Here is a 26,727-nt window from a genome sequence, read left to right on the forward strand (position 1 = left end):
TATTTAATCAAGAAATACCTTAATCAAACTAAAGTTCCAAACGTGAAACATTGCATGTTCAAGCGACGGTACAAAACATCGACAGGTGTGTTGGTTCGTAGGTATCCCATGCGACCGATGCATTGCGAGAAAAAAGAGTTCCAGCGCAGCGAGCATCACCCCGGCAAAAGCGGCAGCTTCATTTCATCCAGTTCGCCCAAGCGAAGACAAAAATACCGCCTTGGCGACGCTGGGCCTGCGTCATTGCTGTAAGCGATTGCTGGGTCGTAGATCCGTGCTGACCTCCCACACCTCCCCCAATTGATTGATCGACGTTTGGGAGAAAGACAGTTACCAAAGTTCTGCCATTACCGTCTCGCGGCAATTTGTGGGCGCTTCTTTTTTACTTCAACCGATTGACAATTAATTCATGGCTCCGCTGCTTGCCAGCCAACTACCTACCACCTCTTACGCGCACAGAGCCACCAAAAAAGCTACTGCTACCCCCTGAGCCGCTCTGAAAATCACATCACTAGGTATTATCACTACCAGGTAATTACTTAATCAGTTCTGCACCAATCCGGACTATACTCCGACACCACTGCCGGACCTGGCGCGCGCCTCCCCGGCATTCGCCCCCCACTTGCTTCTTTTTCGAAAGCCGGGGTCTGTCTGTTGTTTTCCTTTTCATCCAATCCCGACCATGGCGTCGGGCGCCACCGCCACCACCACAAACGCCGCCGCCGCTGCCGCGTCCCCGTCGTGCAGCCCCGTCAACCTCGCCGCTCTGGCGCCCTCGGACGCCAACTACGCCTACATCGAGAGCAACGGGGACCCGGTCCGCGCGGCGGCCATGACGGCGTGCTGCGACCCGGAGCCGGCGCACCTGGACGGCTGCTACGCCTGGTGCCGGCTGCCCGAGGACGCCGACATCGACGCGCCCGAGTCGCGCGTCAGCTGGGAGCGCGACTTCCAGTACTGCCTCCGGTACCAGGGGCGCCTCGCCAGCGACGGCGGCGTGCGCTTCGTCGCGCCCTGGGTCCGCGCCGTGCAGAACAAGCGCACGGGTCCCGCGTCTTCTTCCTCTACGCGGCGGCGGTATCACGGGGAGGTGGGGGTGGTGAAATGGGCTGTGGTTGTGTCGCTGGGGGTTCTGTCTTGGGCTCTTGCGTGAGGGATCCCAGGGGGGCCCGTAATTTTTACTTGAAGGATGAATGGAATGGAAAGGAAATAGAAGGATGTACATATAATTCATCGTATATATCACAACTCTATGGAACAAGCACATAATAAGCACAGCATTCCAAACGTCTGGACAGAACGGGTCTTACCGACCCTCAGAAGGGCCAACACGCTCTGTTCTCAAGTAACCCGGGGTGGAAACAAGATCATCCCAGCTGCCTAGTACATTTGCCGTTTCTGAAGTTGGTGAGACGACCTAGCGAGATATTTTTGTTGCTTTTGAGCTCAAGGATCAATGTCGAAGCCATTTTATAAAGTCCGTAACTAAGTAATGCACACAGTCTAGCAGTTCTTTTGGGGGAACCTGAAGTGTGCCATTGGTATATTGCCGAGTTCACTCGATAGAGATGAAGCGAGGTCAGGCGAAGAGTTATCTACGGCACACCGTCTATCCCAACTGTTCAAGAGTCGTACTACACTCCGTCTTCGAGAGTGGTACCAACCTATATTACAATTAGTCTTCCTCTAGGGACAGATTATGATTACAGCTGCATCCTTCACACAGAGCTAGTAATAGTTGTGGCTTTGCGGGCGGCCATAGTAGCAGAACGAGGGGCCATGGCTTGTAAGTAAGTGCCGTATTCAAAGTGCCAAAGCTTTGCAGGTCCGGCTATAATTCTCTAGTCACAGTGATTACGACGAAGCCGATAGATCAGGGCACAGTTCAGACCGCAGTGTGTGTAAAGGATGAACAATATCAAGCTTTGGGTATTTTGTATGCTAGTGAGCCGGCGAGGACGAGAAAGTCCCAGGGATCATTCGTATCCGCTATAGCTCCGAAGTTGGGAGACAAGATCTCACTATTAGTGTTCTGGATCGCTTCTGGGACTGTTCTGGGCTTCCTTGGTACAAACAAATATTAAACAATGTTGCATGATCTAGCGAGAAGAGATACCAACATTCTTGACAAGTGACAATCTTCTCCTGTCATGGTAAGGGTTAGATTCTCATATCTCAGTTGTTCACGCGCTCGAGAACCTGATAGAGCTAAGTGTTTGACTTGGCAGCTCCTAGCGTCGGCCAATGCGTGCGAGGAAAGATAGGGGAGAATGTTCTAGGGTGATAAAAAAGGTGATAATTACCAGCTTAAAGTATCACATCTTACATAAACCCCTTTCGGACGGTCTTGGGAGTGGAGGCCTACAATTCGCCCAACGTCCAATGTCCCTGATGAGACTCTTCCACTCAATCCTCGTTGCGAAGCGCCTCTGAATAATATATCAATTAATATAGTTTATATCTCAATCTAAGGCTGTTCTGATTTATATTGACAGGATATGGCTCAAGGCACCACATTGTTTTGAAGGAATCCTGGGATCTGATGATAATCCTGCCTCGTCCTTCGTGATGGGCATCACCCACGATTTCCCGATCCGCTACTGTGGATCGGGTCGAGGATGTGGAGTCTTCGCCGAACCAGGGCAGAAAAACCAGGCGGCAAAGTTATTGCATGACAACCTCTGGTGATTTGATCAATAATATTGACATGCATTCCTGAGGCTTATTATTGTTGTTGTTCAGGGGTCTGTTGTTTACTTTTGGGTGAACGGCCCAATCAATTGGATGGAGGGGCAGCAGTTTCATGTGATAACGGTCGCCCGCCTGCCACCGGCTGCCCCACCAACCGGAGCATGCAAGAGCTTTGAGCTTAGGCTTTAGCTTTAGTGGCCAACAGGCAATCAATCTGTTGGTGGGAGGAGTCGTTGACACACGACACGTCGGCCTTGCTGATGACACTACCAACTGCCAACTTTATTGACGTCGGGGATCCGGGGTAGAACTCGCCAGCGCCCAAGATACAGTCAGAGCCGACGTAAACAAGCATTTCTCACATACATGTAGTTAAGATATCCCCTTTGTTTTTTCATCCTGGGTGAACCAACAACTACGAGTTTTATTGGCCCGTCTCAACCGGTCGCATACACTTCGCCAACATGGCTCGCCTCACACAAGAACCAATGACGCCGCGCCGGAGCGTCTCCAACCCAGACTCCTTGACGGACTTGAATCGCCTGCTCGCGCGTCTGCAGCAGAACGTCCTACAAGCCAATGCCGAGCAAGAGCGACGCCTGCGGACCAGTGAATACGAACGGAACAAAGTCGGAATTGTACGTGGCCCCTACTTCGTTCTCTCCTACAACCGGCGCATTCAATGGCACAGCACAGGTACTAACACAGCCGGAACGCCCGATAGAATCTCGAATATGCGCGCACGCTCCTCACCAAGGTCGAGCAGGACGCATCCAGCGTCAAAGTCCACGCCCGTCGCCAGGACCTGCAAGCGGACCTGAACCGCAAGCGAGAGGTATTCGAGCAGCTGGCAGAACGTTTGCGCGAGCTGGAAGACTTGAGCATAGACAGTGACGAGGAGGATGAGAGCGACGAGGACAGCGAAGACTTGCTAGCCGGTATCATACATACGCCGAGCGAGAGCCCCAATCCGAGACGACCCGACGACGATGAGAACACGGGACGGGATGCGTCGTTTGAGCAGGGGGAAGATGACGAAGCAGAGATCACTGTCCTACACGTACCTCAATCCGCCACCTCATCACAATCAAAGCCCACCGCAACAGTTCAGCCGACAGCACCGGCGTCAAGGACATCAGAACAACCAGGCACCGCCACGTCGCAGACCGTACGCACCCGCGGCAAGGGCGGCGCCGAGACGTCGCAAGCAGGCGCATACGGCGGCGACACGGCCGACACCACGGCGCGCAACCAGCTCTTCGGCAGCAAGCCGTCTTCGGCCACGACGGCCCTCTCGACGACTGCCACGACGGAGGCCCTCCTGGACCACCAGCGCGACGAGCAGGACAAGCTGACGGAGTCGCTGCTGGGCATGGCGTCGGCGCTCAAGAGCTCGTCGCGCGCCTTCGCCACGTCGCTCGAGGAGGAGAAGGACGTGCTCGCCTCGGCCACGACGGGGCTCGACAAGAACGAGCGCGGGCTCGAGGCGGCGGCGCGGCGCATGGGCACGCTGCGCAAGATGAGCGAGGGGCGCGGCATGATTGGCCGGTACATCCTCATGGCCACCATTGCGGGCATGTGGGTCCTGGCGCTCCTGCTCGTGTTTGCGATGCCGAAGCTGCGCTTTTGAGGGTGGCAGGGTGACGGTCAATCAAACATCTTGAAAGGGAGGCGTTAAGGAAGGGAGGGAGGACGGCCATAGACGACTTGACGATGATACCTCTATCTACTTGTGTATGCACAGCGTTCAATTCCATTTTCTTCTTCGTAAAACCCTACGTGATCACTTGACGGGCAACACGCTTGCCCTATCGACCGAGGAACATTTAGTTCAAAAGTGATGTTATTGAGCTACTGTTCTTTCCTCACTCACGACACATGACACAACCCCTGATCGCTCTGGATGGAAAATCATAATGAATTGAGTAAATCAGCGTAGAGTGAGACCCGCGACTAACACTAGATAAAATGAAATGAAGATCCTCACGGAAGCTTCATGCCTACCTGCTCGAGAGCTGCTGCTCCGGAAGGCGTCATATGATCCTGTGTCTCCGAAATATTCTTCCCTCCTCTTCCGTGAATAAATATTCGCCAGTTTGGAAAGATTGCCATAATCTCAACCTCGATCGATACCGCGCATATCTCTGTTTACCTCTCTCCGTCCGCACCCTAAAAGTACAGCTGAGTGGAGACGAATGAGTAACCTTCAAATTCATCCATGAGGTACGGCTTAGATTGATGAGTAACCCTCATCGTCCAGGCCGATTTCCATGCCGTTCACGTTGCTGCTGGCAACATCTTCGTCCTCCACACCGCTGTCGTTTGCGTCGTCGGCGACAGCGGAGATGATGGGCAGAGTGATGGTGCCAATAGAAGCGCCACCGTTGCTGGTATCGTCGATGTCGTCCATGGCGCGGTCATCAGCGACACAAACCTGCTCCTTCTCGTCGCAGTCGTCGTCATTGCCGTCATGGCAGACCGCCTCCTCCTCCGTAGCGTCAGCGGGGTTCTCTTGCTGATCTTCCTCCTCCTTCACCTCCTCCACGTGGTCAGAGGCGGCTTCATCGACGGAGATGTCCGGGCCAGTAAGCATGTCCAAATCCGGGACCTTGCCCTTGACGAGACCGATGGGCTTGCCGCGCGTCTGTATCCATTAGTTAGCCGTCGTTTCGCACGTTGCTATTGGTATTCGTTCTTTGACCTACCGGTAGCTCATAGACGAAGTCGTCGCTAGCGACCTTGCCTTTGCCCTTGTAGAAAACGCCAACGCGGTCGTCCCACTGCACGCCAGTCTTGCGGGCGAAGAAGGCCTTGAACTCTTTCAAGGCCGCGTTGAAAGGGACGCCGGCGTCAGGGCCCGCCATGCGGTCGTACAGTTGCTTAGCGCCCTTCGACTTCCGGTAGATCCGGCCGACTTGGTACGTGTGCGGCTGGGCGTTAGACTCGAAGAGCTGATGATGGGAGTGTGAGTTACGAAACGACAGAAAGTGTAAAGAGCTAAGGGTTGAGGGCAAGAGGAGTCAAAAAATATACTCACCGTGACTTGGTAGCGCTCTCCCTTGTCTCCTCGGGTGAGGGTGACCTCGTACCGGAAGAAGGTCTCGTCGCTGTACGGTCTGAAGAGTCCTGTCGCACTGTCTGTCAGAAAACGTGTGGGCATATCAATATACTCATGAAACCTACGGGCGTGGGGGTAGTTCTTGCCAATCTCGTCCTCCCGAGCCGCCTTCTTCTGCTCCTTCTCACGCTTCGCCCTGAGCGTCTGGGCGACTGCACGGCCGCCCTTGGCGAGCAGGTACTCCGTGATGGGGAGCTTGCGGGCCTGCATGAGGGAGTCCTCCAGCCATTCGAGCCGAACGATAGTTTTCTTGAGCTTCAGGGCAGAGTTAACTAAGCACGTATATCCCAAGTCAGTAAGCGCCCTTCTCAAGAAAGGAAATCAAAACATTCTTATACAACTCACCTCGAGCGGGTCGCTTCTTTATGATGTTCACCTCTTCGGGCAGCGCCACAAGGTGGGTAACCGAGTCGTCGAGATCGAAAGAGAAGCTGCCACCCCAGTGCTTGAGGTAGCGCTGGATATCGACGTCGGAGAAGTCCTTGCGGCCCTGTTCGACGTTGCCAGTGGTGGCAACTACGACGCCACCGAAGATGTTTCTGGGAGTCGCACAGAGAGACATGGCGAGTGAGTGTGCGGGTGAGTGAATGCGTGTTTGTGTGACGGGTCTACTGTGGGAGACAGAGGAATCTTGTAAGTTAGAAACGAGAAGACAGAAGAAGTATGAGTAGAAAGAGAAGGATCACCCGGAACTGGATGAGAAGAATAAAGTGACTGGACCGAGACCTTGCTGGGTGGCCGGGCTTGCTGTTCGAGAGAGGAATATTGTACCTTAGGGAAGACGAGACGGGAAAAGAAGTAGAAAAAAAAAGAAGCCCCAAGGCTGTATGAAGGAAAGACGGTGAATTGAGTGGCACCGGAGAGGATAAAAGACAAATTGAATTGGTTGAACAGGTGCAGAGTTTGGAGGACTCAATGTTCGTGACTGCCGGAAGGAAAGCAACTCAACCGACTTGGTCGTCCGGAAAAGGTGGAAAGTGTGAGATATGAACTTCAGGATGTAGAATTATTGTGTATGAATTAGAGGGGAAGGAGACTGGTGGAGAGAGACGGACACATACCTATGAAAAAGAAGGAAGATGGAGTGACAGAATAGAACACGGGGTTGTGCTTCTGGCTCCTGTGACTTCCTTTGACCGGTGTTATCGTTTCAAGTGAAGCTGTGGGCAGGGACAGCGTATAAGCCGGAAAGAACCCTGGTGAAGAGCGGTGGGGGAAGAACTCACTGTTCAGGAAAGTTACGATGTGTTGCTGCGGCCCTGGCTTTCTTCACTTCCGTATTAGGTGTTAGGGCCGGAACCGCCAATTGGAAGGTGCGAGACTGAAAGAATTCACGAGAATCAGGACCCTGAGAGTCAAGATGGGTGACTAGATGTTCACGTTGAATGAAAGCACGAAAAACGAGTGCCGGAAAGAGCAGGTAGATCCGCCTGAAAAAACAAGGGCGAAAAAGTTGTGACGGTGCTGTAAGAAGGCCTGGCGTGCTCACTACCTTCCGCATGCCAATATCGGCGACATCAACACGAGCCTGATGCGTAACCCCGAAGAGAATAACTTGTCACGCATGTTGGTATTACTTGCCACCTACATAAGATAACATACACATGGACAATTGACATCATTCCATGAGGAGCACGATGTGCCCCGTATAAGAAAAGGGGCCAACTGGACCACTTCTCTTCAAGGGGCGATGACTACCCGGCCATAACATGAAAGGGCAAAATACCCTCCCCGACATACGCCAGCTTGGTATTGCCAGAATTCCAATCGCAGGAAAGCAGCCTCTGTTGGAGACGGGTCTTAGATGCCAACTGCGATACGCACCCTGTAACATATATCGGATGACTTACACGACACTGGACTCACCTTGCCATTGGCAGCACAAATGCCCATAGCCCGAAGTGATATCCACGAGTTGAGAGATGTTCACCAAAAACGCGCCCTCATGAAGACAAGAGGTGACAAGGTTGCCAGACCGATTCAGTTCCTATTCGAGTTGAAATCAATAGAGATCCCGTCACAAGGTTCAGATCATACCAGAAAGCCACCCCCGGATTCATTGAAAGTTCATATCAATCGTCATTTCTACAGCAGTCAGAAGCGGGCAGGCTCGCATGCCCACCTCGATCGAGCTACCATACAAATCTATGAGCTTGGAAACATTGAGCCCCTGAACGCCGCCCTTCTGAAGAAAAGCTACGCTATGCAAATCCCACATCAAAAAGCAAACCGAAAATCGCCCGTATATAATTGCATACCCAACCCAACCCAACCCGCTTCTCATTTCTCTCAAGTTGCCCGGTAGTATCAATCCCACTTCCCCTAGCTGGGTCCTTTATTGAATCAGATCAGAAGAACACGCTATGTTTCTTCTGAACCTTGTTGTTCGGAACCCCCACGCTATCGCCCCTCCTCCTAGAAGGGCCAGCTTGCGGCTGAAGAGAACCCCCGCCGCGGCCATGGTTATGCCACCAACTACTGAGCCCGCCGGACATGGAAGGGTTATGCGGCGGCTCCGCGCTCATGGGTCTCGGCGGCGGCTGCGCCATGCCGCCCGCTACGCCGTTGGGATGCAGCTGTTGAGAGTTTCTGGGCGGCACTTGGGGCCTCTGGGCGTCGATGTCCTGGCCTTGAGTGCCGTACTCCCTCCGCAACCGCTCCGTCTCCTCAGCGACGGCGGCGTCGCGGCGGCGGCGCTCCTTGTCTTCTTCCTCGAGCATCTTCTTGATGCGTTTCTGCTCCGCCTGGTCGCGCTTCTCGCGCTCGCGCTCCTCCTGCTCCACCATGGCCTGCAGCCGCTTGGTCTCGGCGTCGATCTCGGCCGTCTGCCGCCTCGCGGGAGGGGTCATGTTGTTGGTGGCCAATGAGGGCGTCGCGGCAGGCGACATGTTACCGAGACCGCCGCTCATGGTGTGCGACTGGCCAGAGACCGGCTTGGGAGATGACGAAGACGGGATGGGGCGCGAGTTCTTCCGCCGGGCCGGAGGTGGGGTTCCCGGAATGTTAAACGAGTCTCTGCTTGGGAACAGATAGATCTCGCGGATGGTCTCTGCACCCAACAGCAACACCACTTCGAGTCCCTTTCGATCCTCGACTTCCACCCTTCGCAAGTTGGGCTCGTAGATGGTCAGGCCGGGCTCCCTCCCTTGCTTATAAAGCGCGATGGTGATGTCCGGGTCTTTGCTCTTTTTGCCCGCCAGGGACGTCCCTGTCAGATAGCACGTCATGTCCTTGGAGAACTTGCTGTCCCGCTTCCACTTAAAGCAGATCTTGGGCGTGAGCTCACTGGCGATGGGGTCGTTTTGCTGCCTGTCGAGCTGCGAGGCCGACGGCATGCGGAAGCTTTGTTGGGGCAGCTCAAAGTCCCACGACTCCTTACCCGTCCAGGTGCTCTTTTCGCCCTTCACGACAACCTGCTGGTCGGGGTTGTATAGCTGGATGACGAAGCCGTCGGGAATTAGCGGGACGGGAGCTGGCAGAACGCCATTCTGGGCTCGGATCTCGGCGGCGGATAGGGTGGGCTGCTGCCACTCGGGCTCTATGAGGACCTCGGCGAAGATGACATCCTGGCTGTACGTATCGCCTAGGGCCAGGGCGAACTTGTTCTTGGACTCGGGCCGCTGGGGGTTGGGCCGCCGAAAGGTGTATTCGGGAGCTGGCTCGGAGCCGTTCTGGGTGAAGTAGACGACGGTCGAGAGCGGATTCTCGGGCGCGTGCCGAGAAAAAAAAGGTGGGCAGGTTCTCGTCGAGCATGGTTGGCTGTCGAGCTTGCTGGGGGTGGTGGTGGTTCTCCAGTCGGATGTCAAGCTGGGCTTCGTGGTGCGGGAACAGCTGGTTGGGAGGGAAACCAACGGCAGCACGACGTTGGTCGTGATGGGTCTGATCTAGGTACACTTGCAGCTGCTGCAGCACTCGCGGCGGCGGAAACGCTTGTGATTGTGGGACGGGGTTCTCTTTTCACGGAAAGGGCAAGGCAACGGTGACAGCTTTGAAACGAAAGAAGGTTATAATAGGAAGTCAATGACTCGAAAGGCCGGCAGAGAGTGAAGCTTTGAAGCCTCAGGACCGGGCTGACGAAGCTCGGGATTGGATCAGCGTAAGGCTGTGCCAAAGGATGGTGAAACTGCGCAGCGCTAGGGCGGGCAGACGGGTAGACAGACGCGGCGGCGCAAAATGGTAGATGGGCTTGGGACGATTACGACAGCATGGCTTTCAATCAACGGACTCGCATTCTATAGGAAACTGGCTGGCTAAAAGAAGAAAAGGATCTGCTTTGATAAATTAATCAATCTAGAAGCCTGCGCAGAAGGTGGGCTTCGAGGCACCTTAGTAGGAAGGAAGAGGTGGGCGTTGGGTGTTCCATGGCGCTGTTCTGGTGGGATGGGATGATGCTGCTGCTGCCTTTTGCGGCGATCCGCTGACTTGCCTCAGTGGGCTTTTGGTGGAGGAGCAAGCGCTAGGAGTGGACAGCGACAGTGGGTTTGTCCGCCCAGGAATGTGCAGCACATTGCTCAGCTGCTGGTGTCGTCACTCGGTTCTGCATTGGGTCTCCAGTCTAAGCCACACCCCTCAATGCATGGCTGCAACGGGACACTGATTGGCCGGACCACGTTCAGCTCCCAGAGCAGGGCAGTGCGACTGACTGCTACCTACATAGTTTGCTTGCTTGCATATGTGCCCAACGAACGGAGTAATTATTAGCTGCACGAACGGCTTGCACAAGCTTGGAGAACAGGTTCGTCTTGGGATTACGACCGTTGGAACGCGCGTCCACTCAGACGTCGCGGCCATCGAACTCTTCGAATGCACTGGAATCATTACAGATGATGTTGGCTTCATTTGGGCTACGCGGCGTTGTGTCGGTTCAAAAAGAAAAGTAGGTAGGTTCAGCCTATTGCGTATGCATCGTTGAATGTTAGTCAGCTCCCAATTATCTCCAGACTCTCTCTCCGGATCCACGGTACCGAGAAAGACCCCGACTCCAATATAGCGGAAGTAGCCCAATTTAAACATTATTACTGGGTACCGTTTGCCTTGCCATGGGGATTCAAGGTCAGAGAATCCAAGACAGATCAAGATAAGACTTAAAGTATACACCTCCCCCAGATTGACGTCTGAGGAAACATGCTCGTTTCTTGGCGCGTTGTCACAGGTCGAAACCGCGGTGGGGGATCCCCCCTCTGCGTCTCAACCTCACAGCCAAGCCTGCCGGGGCGGTGCGAGGGGATCGCCAGTCCGACTGATCGCCATCTTCATAGTTACTGTCGACGATACTTTGGAGACGCTTTTAGTGTTGCAGCAAGTTCACCCGGGTGCGAGAGTGCTGTTGTTTGAGGATTCAGTTGGTTTGGATTATTGTGCGTACGACCTAGATCCTCCCGTATCCGGCATCGCGGCGGTGTCGCGACCATGCCTTCATCAGGTCTCCCCTAAAATATGTGTATGTATGTATTTGCGCAGTTCGACTCGTGTGTCTGGATACCCATGCGGTAAAGGTCACCAGCGAGGAAATACAACAACCCTGTAGCATCCCTCTACATGGCACCAGGCCAGCCCAGACCAAGAGTTGAACCTTCATCGTCCCCTTTCCCTCCTCGCTCTCGCTCTCTCACCTTCCCCCACATCCCCATGGTACAATATAAGGTTTGTATATACAGGTTAGCAGAATAGAAACAGTGGTATATTGTGCAGGTCTATTGCGGACAGTCCACCAATCGTCACCCAAACCGTCGTCTAGGGCCACGTCATATTATTTAAATGTCAACGATATCGATCGTTGTTGTCACCGAGACCCTGCTGGTGTTTGTGAAGTGGTTGATGGGTTGGGGACACCAGGAACCGGCGGCGCCTCATCTTGTTTGCGCTCATCCGCCCGTTTGATGCGCCCCACTTGCTGGTTAACCCAGCTGTTGATGCTCCGGTACTTGGCCGGCCGGTCTTCGCTCGTCGCCGTGTAGACTGTTTCCCTATCTCCCGCCCTTCGGCTCATCCATGAGAATCGACCGGCAGGGGTTGGCGGTGCCAAGGTTGCTTGCGGCGGCGCTGGCGGCGGAGGGGGTTGAAGGGCGGATTCCGGGACGATGATGTCGCCGTCTCCAAAGCCTGAAGACAGCGAAGACAAATCACTTGCGCGATACGCCTGCCGTTGTGCCGGGTCGTACGCGTCCGATGGCTGTCGCGCCAACTCCGATTGGTTGAAGTAGGCATCAGGCATTCGCGATCTCATAGTCGAGTTGTAGTCGCTGCTCAATGCCAAGGCCTGGTTCTTGGTCAAGGTTGCGTATTCCTCGGCAGGGATCATCACCACGGAGCCCGGCGCCATTGGCCGTTGCATCACGGTCTGTTGAGAGTGTACCGTGTTCGATCGCGCCAAGGACCCCGGCATAGCCATCATCTTCTCATCCCCGTAGTATCCGGCATTTTGCATCGAGTTCACGTCTCCCCGCTCATTGTCGGGCGATTTCCGGCCACGGAGCTTCCTCAAAAACTCGGGGCCAGAGTCGCTCGGCTTCTTCAGGGTACGATATATGATCCAAGACACAAAGCACACCAATATGAACGCTCCTGATACGGCGGTCAGCCAACCTCACTCGCAAGACTCGACGCGGACGGGCAGATTTCATACCTATGGATCCAGCGGCAATAAGGGCGTGCTCTCCGGTCTCATCCAGGCTGTTGTTCCTGTGCCTTTGGTCAGGATGGTCATAGTTCCTGTCCTGGTCCCCGGTGACTTGAGGTAGCGCTGCCGCTGATGTTGCTGTAGTAGCCTGGTCAATGCCTTTGCGCGGCTGGCTAGTAATGGCATCCAGTGGCGTTGTTGTCATCATGGGCACGGATACCCATGTCGTCTTGGTCGCGATCTACGCCTTGTTAGCGGTCAAGGTTCTTCCGTCTCGAGCACTCGGGTGATATACTCACAGCCGTGCTCAAAACTATACTGGTAAGGTCCACGGTAGAAGGTTGCATCGTTGACTGTACGGGGGTATGTCGCACTGTTGATTCTACAGCCGGGGCTGTGGTGGGATACTTGTTCGTCGCTTGGATTGGCGGGCCTACCATCGACGTCGCTGTCGCCGGAAGGGCGGTAGGTGGCGATAGCCATATCGAACTCTCCGGCTTCTTCTTGTTCTTGTTGGCTGGTGTTTTGCCGCTATCTGATGATCCCGAATCCGACGACTGGTCCTCGAATACTTCTAGGTGTCGACTGGGGTCCTGTCCGTAGTATCCTTCATCGCCCCGTGCCTCTATCGAATCGTAGCTGGCGCTGATGACCTGAGCAGCGCCCTCTTCAATCGGTGGCAAGTCGTTCAGCCACCTCCTCAGCAGCTGAGCTTTTTCGTTGAGTGGTGCCATTTCTTGGCCGGTGGGCATTCTCTTTTCCCAAATTCAGCAGCCTCCGTCACAGCGCTTGATAAGTCTCTTTTTTTGCTTTAATACATCGCCAGGGAAGGAAAAACGAGTGACAACAGAGTACGACGGTGTACTTCTATAGTGTAGGAAAATTAACAGGAACCAAGCCAGTAACAGGAAGAATCGAATAAAAACCCAAGACTAGGGGCAGATGAATCGAAAAAACAAAAGGCCTGCCTTGAGAAACGAGGGAATGGAAGGGTTGAAGTGGAAAAGTGAGAAGTGAAGAAGAGTGTGTAGTGTGGGAGAATGTGCCTCAGATGTGTAATTCATGGGCCATGGGGGACGGGCTAGCACTCAAGAGCATAAAGATGGCCCTGCGTGTGGCCCTGCGCGAGATCCCTCAAGCTCAAGGGGGTACGAGGAAGACGAGGCAATGGGTCCTGCTCGTTCGGCCGTGCACGCCCAATCCACTTTATTGCGTGTAAAGGGTCCGTCCGATGCTACTGCTACGGAGAGAGAAGCGTCCTAGCCCAAGGAGTGCTCGTCGTCCGTCACTGCGGAAGCCGGGTTATCCTTCTCGTGCGTGCCCGGGGACAGTGGCGGCGAGCGCAGCGTAACGAAGAAGGAACCCTGGCCAAGGGTGGATGGGTAGGGTAGTCTCTGGCAGCCATGCAAGAAGGCTTGAAGGTTGCTCGACTGGCCAATCAAACTGTAAAAATCCTTACTAAAGGCCATGGCATCTCTGGGCATCTCAATCTTGCCGGCTTCCAAGCATCGCACTGCGCGTGCCGGGTTGCGCAGTGTGGTACCTAACTCGCACATCTTGCGATTGGCCCGGGAGAGGAGGGTTGAGAGGGCGACCCTCCCAGCGGGGGTTTTCAGGGGCCGTTGTTACTGTCACAGTTGTGTCGCTACGAGCTGGTGGTTTGCCATTTGGCAGGGCCTGGCAGCTTTCACGCTTTGCTTTGCTCGCGCTGGCCTGCCTGTATGAGAACCTGCGACATCATGGTCAAGGATGCCGCGTCTCAGCAGGGGTCCGTGGCGGGGCGGCAGGTTTCAAGATGCCATCTGAACGGGCCCTCCAGATTCCGGTGGGCGAATGGCCAAAATGCACGGACAGCCATATTCCTCGCGGCGCTGCACTGCGCTGCACTGCACTGCGTCACAAACCTCGACTTTCCCATAGCGATGAACTGAATACCTAGGTATTGAATTACAGCGCTCGTACCGTCTTTTCCGTGATGGACAGCCTGGTCCTGGCCTGCATTCATCTCATACTACCTAGTATGGGAAGAAGCATTGTGACGTGACACAGAAACAAGCACGGCAATGCAGGCAGTGGGATGGATGGATGGATGGGATGACGGGCAGCATCTGGTGATTTGGGCCATGCGGCTGGTTTCGTCTGCAGTGAATTAATGTAAGAACCTCATATATGTGGAGGAAGGCCCAGTGGGAGGCCCGATCTGGTCGCTCATGGAGATCGATCCAGTCCTTTCAAGTCACGTCTTTGGATCTGGAGACCGACCGCCGCAGGATGACCATCGTCCAGAACGCCCATCGAAATCTTTTGATCTGAATATAACGATACCGCCCCCGTTGAAAATACGAGCGTCCAAATTGGTTACCAAAAACCAGCCGGGAAAGCGTGTTGATCCTTCCACAACGCATGAGGGACAGGCTACAAGGCACCCCATGGGCGACCGAACAGAGGACCGAACCATGGGCAGACCATTTGATGGGTTCTGCATGGGCGCCGCGGCACAGCCACTGGCAGTCGGGTTGGTACCTGCTCAAAAACCAGTCGAGCCCAGATTACTGCCCAGATGAATCGATAGCGATTGATAAGTTGCGGACCTCCCTGCCCCCCGCATACTAGCATCGCCGTACTGTAGTGCCTTTTTACCGAGCAACCTGGTAAACGGTGCTTGGCGATATACCACCGGGGCAGATAGGTATTGGCAGGTGATCTCGTTACCTAATAAGTGTTCATATCGCCCAAAGCTTGTATTTTCCGCTCCCTTTCATCGACGAATCTAGAGCCTCTGGGCTCGAAACATTTCAATCTATTATCTTCTCAAGTATATTGTGGTGAACCCCCAGGGCCCGCTGCTGTCATCAACTGTGGCTTGTGCTTCGTTTCTGGAATTCGCTTAAAGCTCCCTCATCTCGCCATTCAACATACGTCTTACTGCCGTCGCAGTTTTGAACCATGCCAATCAAGGTGACGGCCCTTACGGAAGGCGACATACCTGGTGCCGTGCAAGCCATCCAGTACGTTTCTGCAACGCCCGAGACAGACTCTTGAGAGTCTTTCACCCCTATGCGCCCGGAGAGTCGGGGCCTTGGCCAGTCGGTTGTGCGATCGTGGCTAACAGCAATTTGTTTCAAGGGAAGCCTTTGCAGATGACCCATACAACAATTGGGTGTTTGATAAAGCCAATGTAGGTGATCTGTCTTGTGGCGCGTTTGGTTTTGCCCAGCGCCAGGCGCCTGCCGTTCGTCGGGAAACCCGACTTGGCCTGCTATCTGTTCCTGTCTGTTCCCAGATGTTCTATGCCAAGACAGCAATCACGTTTCACGTCGTGGATCCCTTGCAGATCTGAAAACTCCAGGACGAGCCACGCAACCACACGATTGCAGAAAAACTCAAGAGGATGAATATACCTGCTACTCGCACCTGATCACCATAAGCTTGGCTGCAGAGCAAAGTTCATCAATTGCAGGCTTCCGATGCAACGGATTTGCCGCTTGCTCGGCCTCCCTACACATTTTGACAAATAACCCCAGCAGCAATCAGCGTACTGGTGACTGCAATGCCGCAAACGCTGACAGTCGTGGCCGCAGTTCAACGCTAAACGGAATGCCGTCTCCTTGGGCATTCGGTGCCGATGGGGTATGCGTAATGGCATCTTCCATGTAGCCAAGGAAGAGGGCAGCGATCGAGTTCTCGGGGTCGCTTGTTGGCTCCGACCCCAGGAAGTAGACAAGCCCCGAAGCTGGATCGATTGGCTGGAGGATTGGAGGCTCTGGATAAACCAGGTCTCCATGAACCTGCTCTACGGTCGCGGCGGTCTCATCGTCAAAGTGAGTCTTTCTTGGCCGTTTCGTTTCCGATCTTCGCAGATCACGAAGTGTGATTTCCCGGAGCCCCGAACAACTTATCGGCCTCCGTAAGGCCCTCCGAGACCAAGTGGCATGAGTGTTGGTTAGTTCCTGACATTGTGGGCACATGCCCTAGCCCCCTCTTTGCCTAACTCAATTAGGCCCCTCGCTTGACCGGCTGAAACCCCCGGTGATCACAATTGACAAGTAGCGATTCCACTCTACTGATCTTTGCCACAAACAGCGATATTACATCTGGAAGGAGGCCCAAGCCAAGGTCCAGTCCTCCGTCTGGACGGATCCCCGAGGTTATTACTTTCTCAACATTATGGTCGTTATACCCGAGGCCCAAGGCAAGGGTGTAGGCCGGCAGATGATGAAGGTTGTCACGGACCAGGCCGACGCAGAAGGTATGAATTGCTACCTTGAGTCGAGCCGAGACAAGCCCAACATGCAGATCTACGGCCGGTTCGGCTTCCGTTTCGCCAAGGAGCTCGAATGCGACGACGAGGGCACTGCGATAAAACTATTTGCCATGGTCAGGGAGCCAAACGCCAGCCCGCAAGATGATTGAGCTGTCATGTCAGTGCCATCAATACTTTAGTGCATAATGGTCAACCCCCACTACCAACTACAACACTACCCTTGAGTCGGTGCGCCTGCCACGGCTGTGAGAGCGGCCGGTGCTCGGTTTGAGGGCGTAATGAAAGCAGTAACGAGGGTAACGAGCGTGACGGGCTGAGATTGAGATTGCGTTAAGGGTAAACCTGCAAAGCATGGTGCACCTTGAAACAACTTCTTCATACAGGGGTAGGCCCCCAGTGACATCTTCACTCAAGTAGCAGCTCTACAATAAATTTGAATCATACAAACCGTCCGGTAAATACACGTCCGAACCCCTGTTCTGGTTATAGATACTATACTTGAGTGATGTTGCTGTCTCTGGCAGATTTGAGGTTGAGTGCTGTCGTTGTCCTCTGGCTGATATCAGGTGAAGAGCAAGGAGAGGCCGTATATGGGAAGTGGAATTCCCTGAAGTTAATTTGTTGGCTGCTTGTGCATCTTTCATCCTTCCTTGGTCGGCGGCTATTGATAGGGGGCCAAGGTGAAAAGCAAGGGGTGCATCCAGTCTCGACTGATATATTGATGTATCATGTAGCTGGTGTAGTGGTCTCGGGTTTCATTCAGGCAATTTCATTGCCACGTCTAAGTGCAGAATCCAACTCGTCCGTCATGCCTATAGTGGTGATAATGAGTAAAAGCTATGTACGGGTTAATAATGACTCCTTTGCGTCACCATGCGAGCATTGGAAACTCGTGGACATTACGTCTCGGCCTGATCGGATCAACCCTGGATATGGAAATACACATGTTCGAACGGAATGTGGACGTTACATAAAGAAGGGTTCGATAAAGACTAGAATGGATCGTTGAAGGAACAAGTACTACAGGGAAATGGAATTGTCTCCAGGCGTCTACCCCTTCAAATGTCAACACGACTACAACCAAAAGAGGGACAGTAATGATCCGAGCCAAAACCTATACGTTCCAGTTCTACTCCCTCCATCTGGCATCGTATTGTCGAGGGTTCGATATATATTTTCCATTCTCTCCTGTTACCTGTACAGCTGGAATTGTGATTTACAAGCTGCCCCTTAACGGGGAGAAGCCGTATAAAAACGGCATACGATTTGGGACTCAAGGCCGATCTACAGGAGAGCTGAGCTGTTCATAGCTTGTGATTCAAGTTGTTTCGTTGTTAAATCCTCCATGGCTTTATTTCCAATAGCTTATCAACACGTGGACTGTACCGACTGAGAGTTCCTCGAGTATCCTGATTGTCAAGGACAAGCACCAAGTCGTAACACATTTGCGTGATAACCTTCTTAGTCTTACGGGCCAGATGCTTCGGGTGTTGGGACTGAGAGAACAGAGCGGTTGTATTCCAGAAGGAGAATTTTGGTGAAGTCTTCCACCGATCAGATCAATACTTGCCAGAGAAACAGAGAATATTCCAAGTAACCATCGAAAAGGGGTCATGGACGCATTCCCGGTCTAACGGCTGCTACCTCTAACCAGTACGTGTGTCTGAAGATTTAGAGTCCATGGTTAGCCAACAGTAATTGGTTGATTGGTACCGAGAACCTGTCACTGCTTGCTGTTGGTTGGAAAACAAGGATCGTCATTGGTCAGCTTTGCGCGCCCTGGGCGTGGGCTTTCACCCTCGCTTAAGCGTTCGGTCATTCAAATCTCCTCTTGCTTCCCAAACAACAAAGTCGGCCTTTTCGTTCCCCTTGGCGCAAATCCCGACTAGAGAAAGTGGCGGATGACAATGAACGGGATTCGAAACCCTCGGCCGAGCCCGGTGGAAGGACTGTCGGTGGAGCTTGTGCGGCTGGTGCTTTCTGCCTTACCAAACGTTGCATCGCTGCGAGCAACCGTCTTGTCGTGCCCGATCTTCTACAGCGCATTCATAGGGGCGGAGGTTGCCATCACGACGCGCGTGCTGCTCGGGCAGATCGATGCCAGCGTATTGCCGGAGGCGATCGCCGCTCTCGAGTCCTCACGACTGCGCCGCAATGATGGTCAAGAGCTTTGTGACGAGGGGGCCGTCCTCGCGTTCATGGACCAGAATCTCCGCCACCGACCAGATGTACCAAGATCTTGGTCGCTGACGGAAGCTTTCCGAGTCACGCAGCTCCATGTTCCGGTCAGCGAACTTGCCATCAGGTTCGTCAACGAAGCAACGGACAAGTCCCCGCTCAATCGGTCCCGATCCATCAGTGTAACATGCCAAGAAGTCTGCCGGATCGAGCGAGCTCTTTACCGGTTTGAGGTGTATTGCAATATTTTCCGCGGATCTGAGATGCTGTTTAGGTCGCCGGTACTGCCGATGCGCCTCAGGTTTTACCGAGAGCAGCAGCGGCTTTTCTTTACGAATTTCGCCCCCTGGGAGAATGAGCAGTTGGGGTGTATCCACGACTTTCTGGTCAGCGCCGTCACACCAGGCCAGTTGCTAAGTCATAGTGCGGTTTTGCGTCATATGAGGACATGCTAACTAGAGAACAATGACAGCGTTCGATGACATTGTAGACCACGACGTTGCCTGGGGCGCGTCCAACGTCGAATACGGAGAAGCTGAAGCCCCCTCAATCCAGCGTATCCTGTTTTCGGGGCTGGAGAATCTGCACCAGATCGCGGAGGCAGAGACCTACGAGAAGCGCTACGGGCTAATCCATCATTATCGCGCCGGCAGAGGCAGCCCGCTCTCCACGGAGTTGTTTCTCTACCACGGGCTTCTCGGCGCCAACGAGCAGACTCACATCATCTGCCTCAAGTGGCTGATGCCCCAGGACGACGTCCTCCGCACAAAACAGCCGTGCTTTTCGGACTCGGACCCCGGGCCGGCGGACGCCTGGCGTTGGGCACACCAGGAGGAAAGCTGGGCGCACTGGGTGTACCAGGCCAACCGCCGCGACCTGCGCCGATGGGGGTACGTCATGTGGGACCGATCTCGCCTCAAGGTAATCGGCCTGTTCCGAGAACCCTGGCTCGACCCGTCCTATTCGGGCGGCGCCACGCTGGAGCAGCAAGACGCGGCGCGGCGGAGAGCTGGCTTACAGGAGTCGTGGGAAAAGAGGGAGTGGGTCTGGAAGCGCGGCGGGCGTGGATGGTGGAGCGCGGACGATGAAAGTAAGGTGATATACCCAGAGGTAGTGGAGGAAGGCTGCCCGAGGCCGGTGTCTGAGCCGGGCAGCCCGGCCAGTTTTACGTCTGGGTAGCTAGACACTAGAGTCTCTGCACGAGGATAAAGATATGTTGGTTGCGGTGGATGCCGGCCTCCGTCAGCTAGAACACTCGAGGTGACTGGGTACTTAGCAGGTGAAGCCTCCCATTCTGTGCTACCCTTGCTTGTCACGCAGTCGTCCCGCCGACTCACTGGCGGCAGATCAGACAGGGCAAACAAAATCTGTGTTCATCTAAACGCCGACCGAGACAGCCGTATGGGACCCACTAGTCATCACTCGCCTTCCATACTAACAACTCTATCTGCCCAGTACCGGACCGCCGGGTCGGCCATCCCTCGGCGTCGCGCCATGGATCTGTTGTGAGCTGTACGTCCAATTTGATCATCGAGGCCACATCCACATGTCCCCCCGGCTTGGCGTTTCTTTTCCCATCCTGTGCAATCATACAGGCACTCCAAGCCAGATCAAGTGCGATCTGGATGCTACATTGTTTAGGCCCAGATTGCTACGTCATTTGCAGGCAGGAAAGCCCCGAAATATCGTACACGTGGGCACTCACTCACCTGGGTTTCCATAAATTCTCACATCAGGTTCAAATCAATGCAGACAGACGGGCTCCAGACCAATCAGCTCCGTGGCATCGAGTATTACTGATGTATGCAAAATCCTCGGTGCACACCGACTTCATCCGAGGCTCGGTATTTTTTTCATCTTTCAGCTGCGGTTCCATAGTATCCGGCTTGTGACTTGCTAATTGAAAGACTGCGTATGCACACAAACCCCAAAATTATGAAATCGAGCTCTAGGTCGCATCTTGTTACCTTGGCCGAATTACCGGCACAGTTGAACGTGTAGTCGATGCTCAAGCACCTGATAGAGCAAGGACCAGTCAAGCTTCCCGCCTCCTGGCCGGCCACAGGCGAGAACATTGCGGCGCGTTGGCGCTACCAGCAATGTGTCAATGTTCTGGGTCAGCTTGTACGGCACTAGGCAGAGGCGCCTACCACTACAGTAGCGTCCGCCCGTCCTGAGCTCACAAGTGGGCGCGTGCTGATTCAAGAGCTGCACTGCTAGTACCCTAGATAACGAGCGATCAGGGACGGTAAAATAGATCTTCAGATGGCACTGTATATGCTATTTACTATAGGCTCCGAAGGAGAGCTAAAATCCGTCGCTGCTAGTTTGATCAAACAAATCTCCTACACGGCGATAAGCCGTGAAACGAGAATGGCCATGGGTTATGGTATTAATAGGTTCCTGTCAAAGATGAAGAAAGGCGGTATCTGTATTATGGAGCGTCCAACTGGAGAAGGGGTCTCCGCGACCGATCCTTTGGAGTCACCTGTTTCCCTCTGATGGAGATTATCTAGAATTGTATGTTTGATTTTATAAGATGTCAGGTTTTTTTTTTTTCGGTTCTCTTATATTCTTATATAAAATTCAAAGTTAACCTCAAAATTAGGACTTGAACCCAAGTGTTCGAAATGAACTGCAATTAGAAAGTGTATCCGGCGATCCATCCAATGTGCGGCAGCCAAGAGCCCAGTCCGCTGTAGCTTCGCTCCTTTAGCGGGAGCGCGCCCCACTGAAAAGTTGAACGGACACCAAGGCCCTTGCCTAGCAGGCCTGGAAAGCACCTATCGTTAAGCTCCTGGCAGGGCCGGCCGGCCAGGGCACGCGAGTTTCCGTCACAACTCAACTCGGGGCAATGGAGAAAATTAAGATTTTTTCCCACTTTGTGGTGTTCAGAAATGGGTGAAAGGAGGGGGAATGTGGGAGCAGTACACACACTCGTAGGCCAATGGCAATGGGAAGTTGTCAGCATTCGAGGACAGAGGGAGAGTTGATTGAGAGGAAACGGAGCGGGAGAGGATTATGACCACATCCATCCATTGCTTGAAGCACAGATAAGAGAGAGACATGTGCGTGTGCAAGTACATAATTTTTCTTCCTCTTGCAAGTTTCTTATCTACCAGCCAGACCCATTCTTCCAGCCTTTTGGTCTGGCAGTCCAAGGGCCGTCCCAGCTCAGCTTGAGCTACGTTGATACTACGTCTTCACACATTGTTTTTCCTGGAAGTCCACTTTTGCTTGGTCTTGGCCCACTCCGTCGCAAAGTCGCTCATCATTCATTGACTCAGCAGCTCGCCCTGATAGAATTATTTCTTCTGTCCTGGAAACTCGCTTACTTCTCGTCCACGAAGGAACAAAAGATAGATTGTATATTCCACCCGAGAATTCTCGTGATATTCTTTATTCACTCAACCTTGGCCAATTGGTGTCATGGCTTCGACCTCGAGGGCTCTGACCCGTCTTGCTGGTCCCCAGCTTGGTCTCAGGGCTGCACAGCGACAGCTCTCTGCAGTTCCCACAGTCGCATCAATCGCTAGGCTGTCGACGTCATCTACGCGCAGAAATCTTCTCCTCGCCGCCAACCACACATCCAAGACCCAATCGGCGCTCAGCTTAATGCGACAAGCTCGACGCGGCTACGCTGATGTCGCTCCTGCCAAGAAGCCTCGCCGATTCCGCTTCTTCCGCTGGGCATGGCGCCTGACCTACCTCTCTGTCCTGGGATCTATCGGTTATGTCATTTACGATGGCTACAGCTCTCGTCACCCCGATGACCAATTCCACCCCGATCCCAACAAGAAGACTCTGGTCGTTCTCGGTAAGTTGGCAACCGCTTTTCCCAATTGACCCCGTTGGGCTCGAGTTTCTCCGGCGCAGGTCAGTGTAAGCACGGGGAGTTTTGTACTGACGTGTGTCGCGGAATCCAGGAACCGGCTGGGGCTCTGTGGCCCTCTTGAAGAAGCTCGATACCGAAAACTACAATGTCGTTGTGGTCTCGCCGCGCAACTACTTCCTCTTCACACCCCTCCTGCCGTCATGTACGACCGGTAACATCGAGCACCGCTCCATCATGGAACCCGTCCGCCAGATCCTCCGCTCCAAGAAGGCTTCTGCCATGTACTACGAAGCCGAATGCACCCACATCGACGCTGAGCGTAAGGTAATTAAGATTTCCGACAACAGCGACATTAAGGGCGACGTCCACGTGACCGAGGTTCCCTATGATTTGTTGGTCGTGGGTGTTGGTGCCGAGAATGCCACCTTTGGAATTCCCGGTGTCCGCGAGAACAGCTGTTTCCTGAAGGAGATCAAGGATGCCCAGGCTATCCGCACCAAGATCATGGACTGCGTCGAAACTGCCGGTTTCAAGGACCAAAAGCCCGAAGAGGTCTCGCGTCTCATGCACATGGTTGTCGTTGGCGGTGGGCCCACCGGTGTCGAGTTTGCTGGTGAGCTGCGCGACTTCTTCGACGAGGACATCAAGAAGCTGGTCCCCGAAATTGCCGATAGCTTCAAGGTTACTCTGGTGGAGGCTTTGCCTAACGTGCTGCCCATGTTCAGCAAGCAGCTGATTGATTACACCGAGAGCACCTTCAAGGAGGAGCACATCGAGATCATGACCAAGACCATGGTCAAGAACGTCACGGACAAGTACATTGAGGCCGAGATCACCCGCCCCGATGGCAAGAAGGAACTGACCCGGATTCCCTACGGCCTGCTCGTGTGGGCCACTGGTAACGCTCTCCGACCCCTGGTCAAGGACCTCATGAGCCAGATCCCCGCACAGAAGGACTCCCGACGTGGTCTTGCTGTCAACGAGTACCTTGTCGTCCAGGGTGCCCGTGACATCTGGGCCGTTGGTGACTGTGCCGTTGCCGGTTACGCGCCTACCGCTCAGGTGGCTTCTCAGGAAGGCGCATTCCTTGCCCGTCTCTTCAACAACATGGCAAAGACCGAAGCTCTCGAGTCCAAGATTCAGGAGCTGAGCTCAACCTTGAACGTACAGCCTGGCAACTCTGCTGAGATCGCCAAGGAAATTGAGTCAACGGAGCGTCAACTCCGTCGCGTCAAGGACATCAAGCCCTTCCACTACTCGCACCAAGGAAGTCTGGCTTATATTGGCAGCGAGAAGGCCGTTGCCGATGTTGCCTGGTTGAACGGCAACCTTGCCTCTGGCGGCAAGCTGACGTACCTGTTCTGGCGCAGTGCTTACCTGAGCATGTGCTTCAGCCGTGAGTAACCCCATCTTCTCTACAATGCTATCGAGACACGATACTGACATCTTTTACAGCCCGCAACCGTGTCCTGGTCGCTCTGGACTGGGTCAAGGCCAAGGTCTATGGCCGTGATGTCTCGCGAGAGTAAGCGTGGCTCTCGAGATGATTGATCAAACAGCACTGTTTTTCTTTAATACTATACGCGAGGATCAAGGACGCGCTTGATACCATTCCCACGGGTTCCTCTGTTTGCAAGGAGTTAAGGAGGGGAACCAAATAGACACCGAACAATAGACGGTTGGAAACAAAGAGCAAACTTGGGTGGGTGTAAGATATTATTACAGCCGAGTCGAGACATAAGAAAGAAAGAATCTAGAGGCGCTTCCTTTTGTTTGGGAGACCTTACGAGCAGAACTTTACTTATTAATGCTACGCATGAATGATATCCAGCTCACGGAAAGTTGCAACAATCTTATGACAGGCTGTCGTTTTGAATTGATAACTGTTCCGACTGGGCAGCTCCGTGATCGATCCTAGCTTGTAGGTCCTATGCGAACAAGGGGCATGACGCCATTGAACACATGCAGCATGTATGGCATCTAGATCTATTGTACTCTATATTCCTACGCCTATCATGAGTGCTGGATTTGCTGCAGAAGTTGCAGCGTCGCAATTACAGCACTCGAGCTCTTGGCCCGCATACTTGAGTACACTACTGTATGCAAGATGTCCGCCTCTCCGCATGCGGGATGCGGGGTGGGGGGAACCTCGGCCTGGTCGGGCCAAATGAGGTGACTTCCCATTAAGTAAGTAACATCAGACAGAATCTGCATTGGCATTTGGTGATTCTATATCCTACTCCATCATGCACACTTTTTTTTTCTGATACCAGCTTTCGTTTGTGTTCAGTGATCATCAACAAAGCGGACTTTGTAAGTCGAAGCAAGCGTCTTGATTCTTCCATACCTTTCGTATACCGGCGATATCCAGGATTGGTCACCCCAGCCACACACTACTCGCTTAGGAGAATCACCCGGGTCTCAACTTACATGTACGGCGGCATTAGTTTCGGGAAAGAGTTGGACTGTCTAAAATCACAGGCTTGCCAATTTTGCTTGGACGGTACTACAATCAACCAAGCATCAATTGCCCGCTTACGTACTACCTTTTGTTTGACCGGGTGTGCGCCTACCTCTTCGCGTTGAATCTACCAGACGAGGAAGAAGAGTGAATAAAAGAGGAACCATGGTGTCACCAAAGCAAGCATACTCGACCACAGTCGACGCCCTGGTCCCAAACGACCCGCGCGTGCAGCATCTCGACGCTCAGATAGGGCCCTACACCTACCACTACATGCTGGCGACGCCTCCGGGTCCCGGCGCGCCGCGCGCCACCATCCTGCTCGTCCACGGCTGGCCCGACCTCGGCATGGCTTGGCGCTACCAGGTGCCGTACTTGGTGGGAAAGCTGCGCTGCCGTGTCATCGTGCCCGACATGCTCGGCTACGGCCGCACGTCGGCACCCGATGATTATGCCGCGTACACGCTGCGCAATGTGGCGGCGCAGATGCGCACGCTGGTCGCGCATGTGCTGGGGGATCCTAGAGAGACGGTCATTCTAGGGGGTCACGATTGGGGCGGTGCGGCGGTTTGGCGCGTGGCGATGTGGTGTCCGGATATTGTGCGCGCCGTGTTCAGCTTGAACGTGCCCTTTGCGCCGCCGCTGCGCCGGCTCATCGAGGGCGAGGAGCTGGTGAAGCGAGTGCCGAGCTTCCGGTACCAGCTGCAGCTGGCGTCCCCCGAGGCCGAGCGCATTGTAGACGCGAGCCCCGCGAGGCTCCGCGGGTTCATCAATGCCATCTACGGCGGTACCGTCGCCGCTGGTGGCGCCGGCCGCTCCAAGTTCGCATTCAGCACCCAGACGGGCGTCGTCGAGAGCGCGCTCGACGCCGGGGTCGGGCCCGCGTCCCTCATGAGCCCTGACTTGGTGGATTTCTACGTGCAGGAGTACGGCCGCCATGGGCTGCATGGGCCGACCAACTGGTACCGCACCCGGCGACCCAACTTCGAGGACGAACTCCCCGAGTTTGTCGCGACGGGGTCCAGAAAGGAGTGGCGGTGCAAGTGCCCGGCCATGGTCGTCATGGCCGAGAAGGACATCACGCTGCCGCCCGCGCTGGCGGACGGAACGGAGAAGTGGTTCGAGGGGCCCGGCGGGCTGCGGAAAGAGGTCGTCAAGGGGGTGGGGCACTGGGGTATGTGGCAGGACCCGGGGACGGTGAATGAGTTCATTGGGAGCTTCGTGGAGGATGTGCTGGGCGGCCGGTTCAAGGAGAAGCTGTGAAGGGGATCGGCATACTTGGGAGGGGTCTACATATCTCTTGTATCAGGAGATAGGGAATGGACCAACAACCCCGTGGAAGTTTTTTCTCTTGTACGGATAAACTACGGCTTCATTACGAAAGGCCGTTATCAGCTCCCCAAAGATTTGTATTCACAATGACGGCAACAAGATCCAGTACAAGTACAGCTCACGCACTCACCGCTGATGCAACAAGAAAGTGTTGGGACCACGGAACAAATACCTAGCAGATTGACATTCACGAACCAGCCCCACTCAGGCCAGTTGGTTTCATGAACAG

The 26,727-nt window shown here is 54.1% G+C and overlaps 11 protein-coding genes across 11 annotated transcripts; 7 read left to right on the plus strand and 4 right to left on the minus strand.

Moving 5' to 3' along the window:
- Positions 1-682: 682 nt before the first annotated feature.
- PG985_000802 (uncharacterized protein) lies at positions 683-1,153 on the plus strand (the record flags this gene model as incomplete). The annotated part of the gene is made up of 1 exon (XM_066820571.1): positions 683-1,153. The coding sequence occupies one exon, from the start codon at positions 683-685 to the stop codon at positions 1,151-1,153; it is 471 nt and encodes a 156-aa protein (XP_066691450.1).
- Positions 1,154-3,155: 2,002 nt separating this feature from the next.
- Positions 3,156-4,321, plus strand: PG985_000803 (synaptobrevin; the record flags this gene model as incomplete). The annotated part of the gene is made up of 2 exons (XM_066820572.1): positions 3,156-3,329; positions 3,416-4,321. 2 exons carry the CDS (start codon positions 3,156-3,158, stop codon positions 4,319-4,321), a joined length of 1,080 nt encoding a protein of 359 aa, XP_066691451.1.
- Positions 4,322-4,921: 600 nt separating this feature from the next.
- On the minus strand, positions 4,922-6,371 carry PG985_000804 (uncharacterized protein; the record flags this gene model as incomplete). Its single annotated transcript, XM_066820573.1, has 4 exons — positions 4,922-5,335; positions 5,397-5,642; positions 5,729-6,081; positions 6,155-6,371. The coding sequence occupies 4 exons, from the start codon at positions 6,369-6,371 to the stop codon at positions 4,922-4,924; spliced, it is 1,230 nt and encodes a 409-aa protein (XP_066691452.1).
- Positions 6,372-8,157: 1,786 nt separating this feature from the next.
- On the minus strand, positions 8,158-10,172 carry PG985_000805 (uncharacterized protein; the record flags this gene model as incomplete). Its single annotated transcript, XM_066820574.1, has 2 exons — positions 8,158-9,640; positions 10,135-10,172. 2 exons carry the CDS (start codon positions 10,170-10,172, stop codon positions 8,158-8,160), a joined length of 1,521 nt encoding a protein of 506 aa, XP_066691453.1.
- Positions 10,173-11,591: 1,419 nt separating this feature from the next.
- PG985_000806 (uncharacterized protein) lies at positions 11,592-13,180 on the minus strand (the record flags this gene model as incomplete). The annotated part of the gene is made up of 3 exons (XM_066820575.1): positions 11,592-12,373; positions 12,435-12,669; positions 12,866-13,180. The coding sequence occupies 3 exons, from the start codon at positions 13,178-13,180 to the stop codon at positions 11,592-11,594; spliced, it is 1,332 nt and encodes a 443-aa protein (XP_066691454.1).
- A 507-nt stretch (positions 13,181-13,687) lies between these two features.
- On the minus strand, positions 13,688-13,984 carry PG985_000807 (uncharacterized protein; the record flags this gene model as incomplete). The annotated part of the gene is made up of 1 exon (XM_066820576.1): positions 13,688-13,984. One exon carries the CDS (start codon positions 13,982-13,984, stop codon positions 13,688-13,690), a length of 297 nt encoding a protein of 98 aa, XP_066691455.1.
- A 183-nt stretch (positions 13,985-14,167) lies between these two features.
- On the plus strand, positions 14,168-14,359 carry PG985_000808 (uncharacterized protein; the record flags this gene model as incomplete). Its single annotated transcript, XM_066820577.1, has 1 exon — positions 14,168-14,359. The coding sequence occupies one exon, from the start codon at positions 14,168-14,170 to the stop codon at positions 14,357-14,359; it is 192 nt and encodes a 63-aa protein (XP_066691456.1).
- Positions 14,360-15,374: 1,015 nt separating this feature from the next.
- On the plus strand, positions 15,375-16,841 carry PG985_000809 (uncharacterized protein; the record flags this gene model as incomplete). Its single annotated transcript, XM_066820578.1, has 4 exons — positions 15,375-15,436; positions 15,555-15,699; positions 15,998-16,249; positions 16,512-16,841. 4 exons carry the CDS (start codon positions 15,375-15,377, stop codon positions 16,839-16,841), a joined length of 789 nt encoding a protein of 262 aa, XP_066691457.1.
- A 1,758-nt stretch (positions 16,842-18,599) lies between these two features.
- PG985_000810 (uncharacterized protein) lies at positions 18,600-20,049 on the plus strand (the record flags this gene model as incomplete). The annotated part of the gene is made up of 2 exons (XM_066820579.1): positions 18,600-19,287; positions 19,343-20,049. The coding sequence occupies 2 exons, from the start codon at positions 18,600-18,602 to the stop codon at positions 20,047-20,049; spliced, it is 1,395 nt and encodes a 464-aa protein (XP_066691458.1).
- Positions 20,050-22,299: 2,250 nt separating this feature from the next.
- PG985_000811 (uncharacterized protein) lies at positions 22,300-24,234 on the plus strand (the record flags this gene model as incomplete). Its single annotated transcript, XM_066820580.1, has 3 exons — positions 22,300-22,687; positions 22,797-24,101; positions 24,161-24,234. 3 exons carry the CDS (start codon positions 22,300-22,302, stop codon positions 24,232-24,234), a joined length of 1,767 nt encoding a protein of 588 aa, XP_066691459.1.
- Positions 24,235-25,331: 1,097 nt separating this feature from the next.
- Positions 25,332-26,429, plus strand: PG985_000812 (uncharacterized protein; the record flags this gene model as incomplete). Its single annotated transcript, XM_066820581.1, has 1 exon — positions 25,332-26,429. One exon carries the CDS (start codon positions 25,332-25,334, stop codon positions 26,427-26,429), a length of 1,098 nt encoding a protein of 365 aa, XP_066691460.1.
- Between the last annotated feature and the right edge of the window lie 298 nt (positions 26,430-26,727).

Source organism: Apiospora marii, assembly GCF_038362585.1.
Source record: "Apiospora marii strain CBS 49790 chromosome Unknown utg000001l_segment0_segment0, whole genome shotgun sequence".
Lineage (NCBI taxonomy): Eukaryota > Fungi > Ascomycota > Sordariomycetes > Amphisphaeriales > Apiosporaceae > Apiospora > Apiospora marii.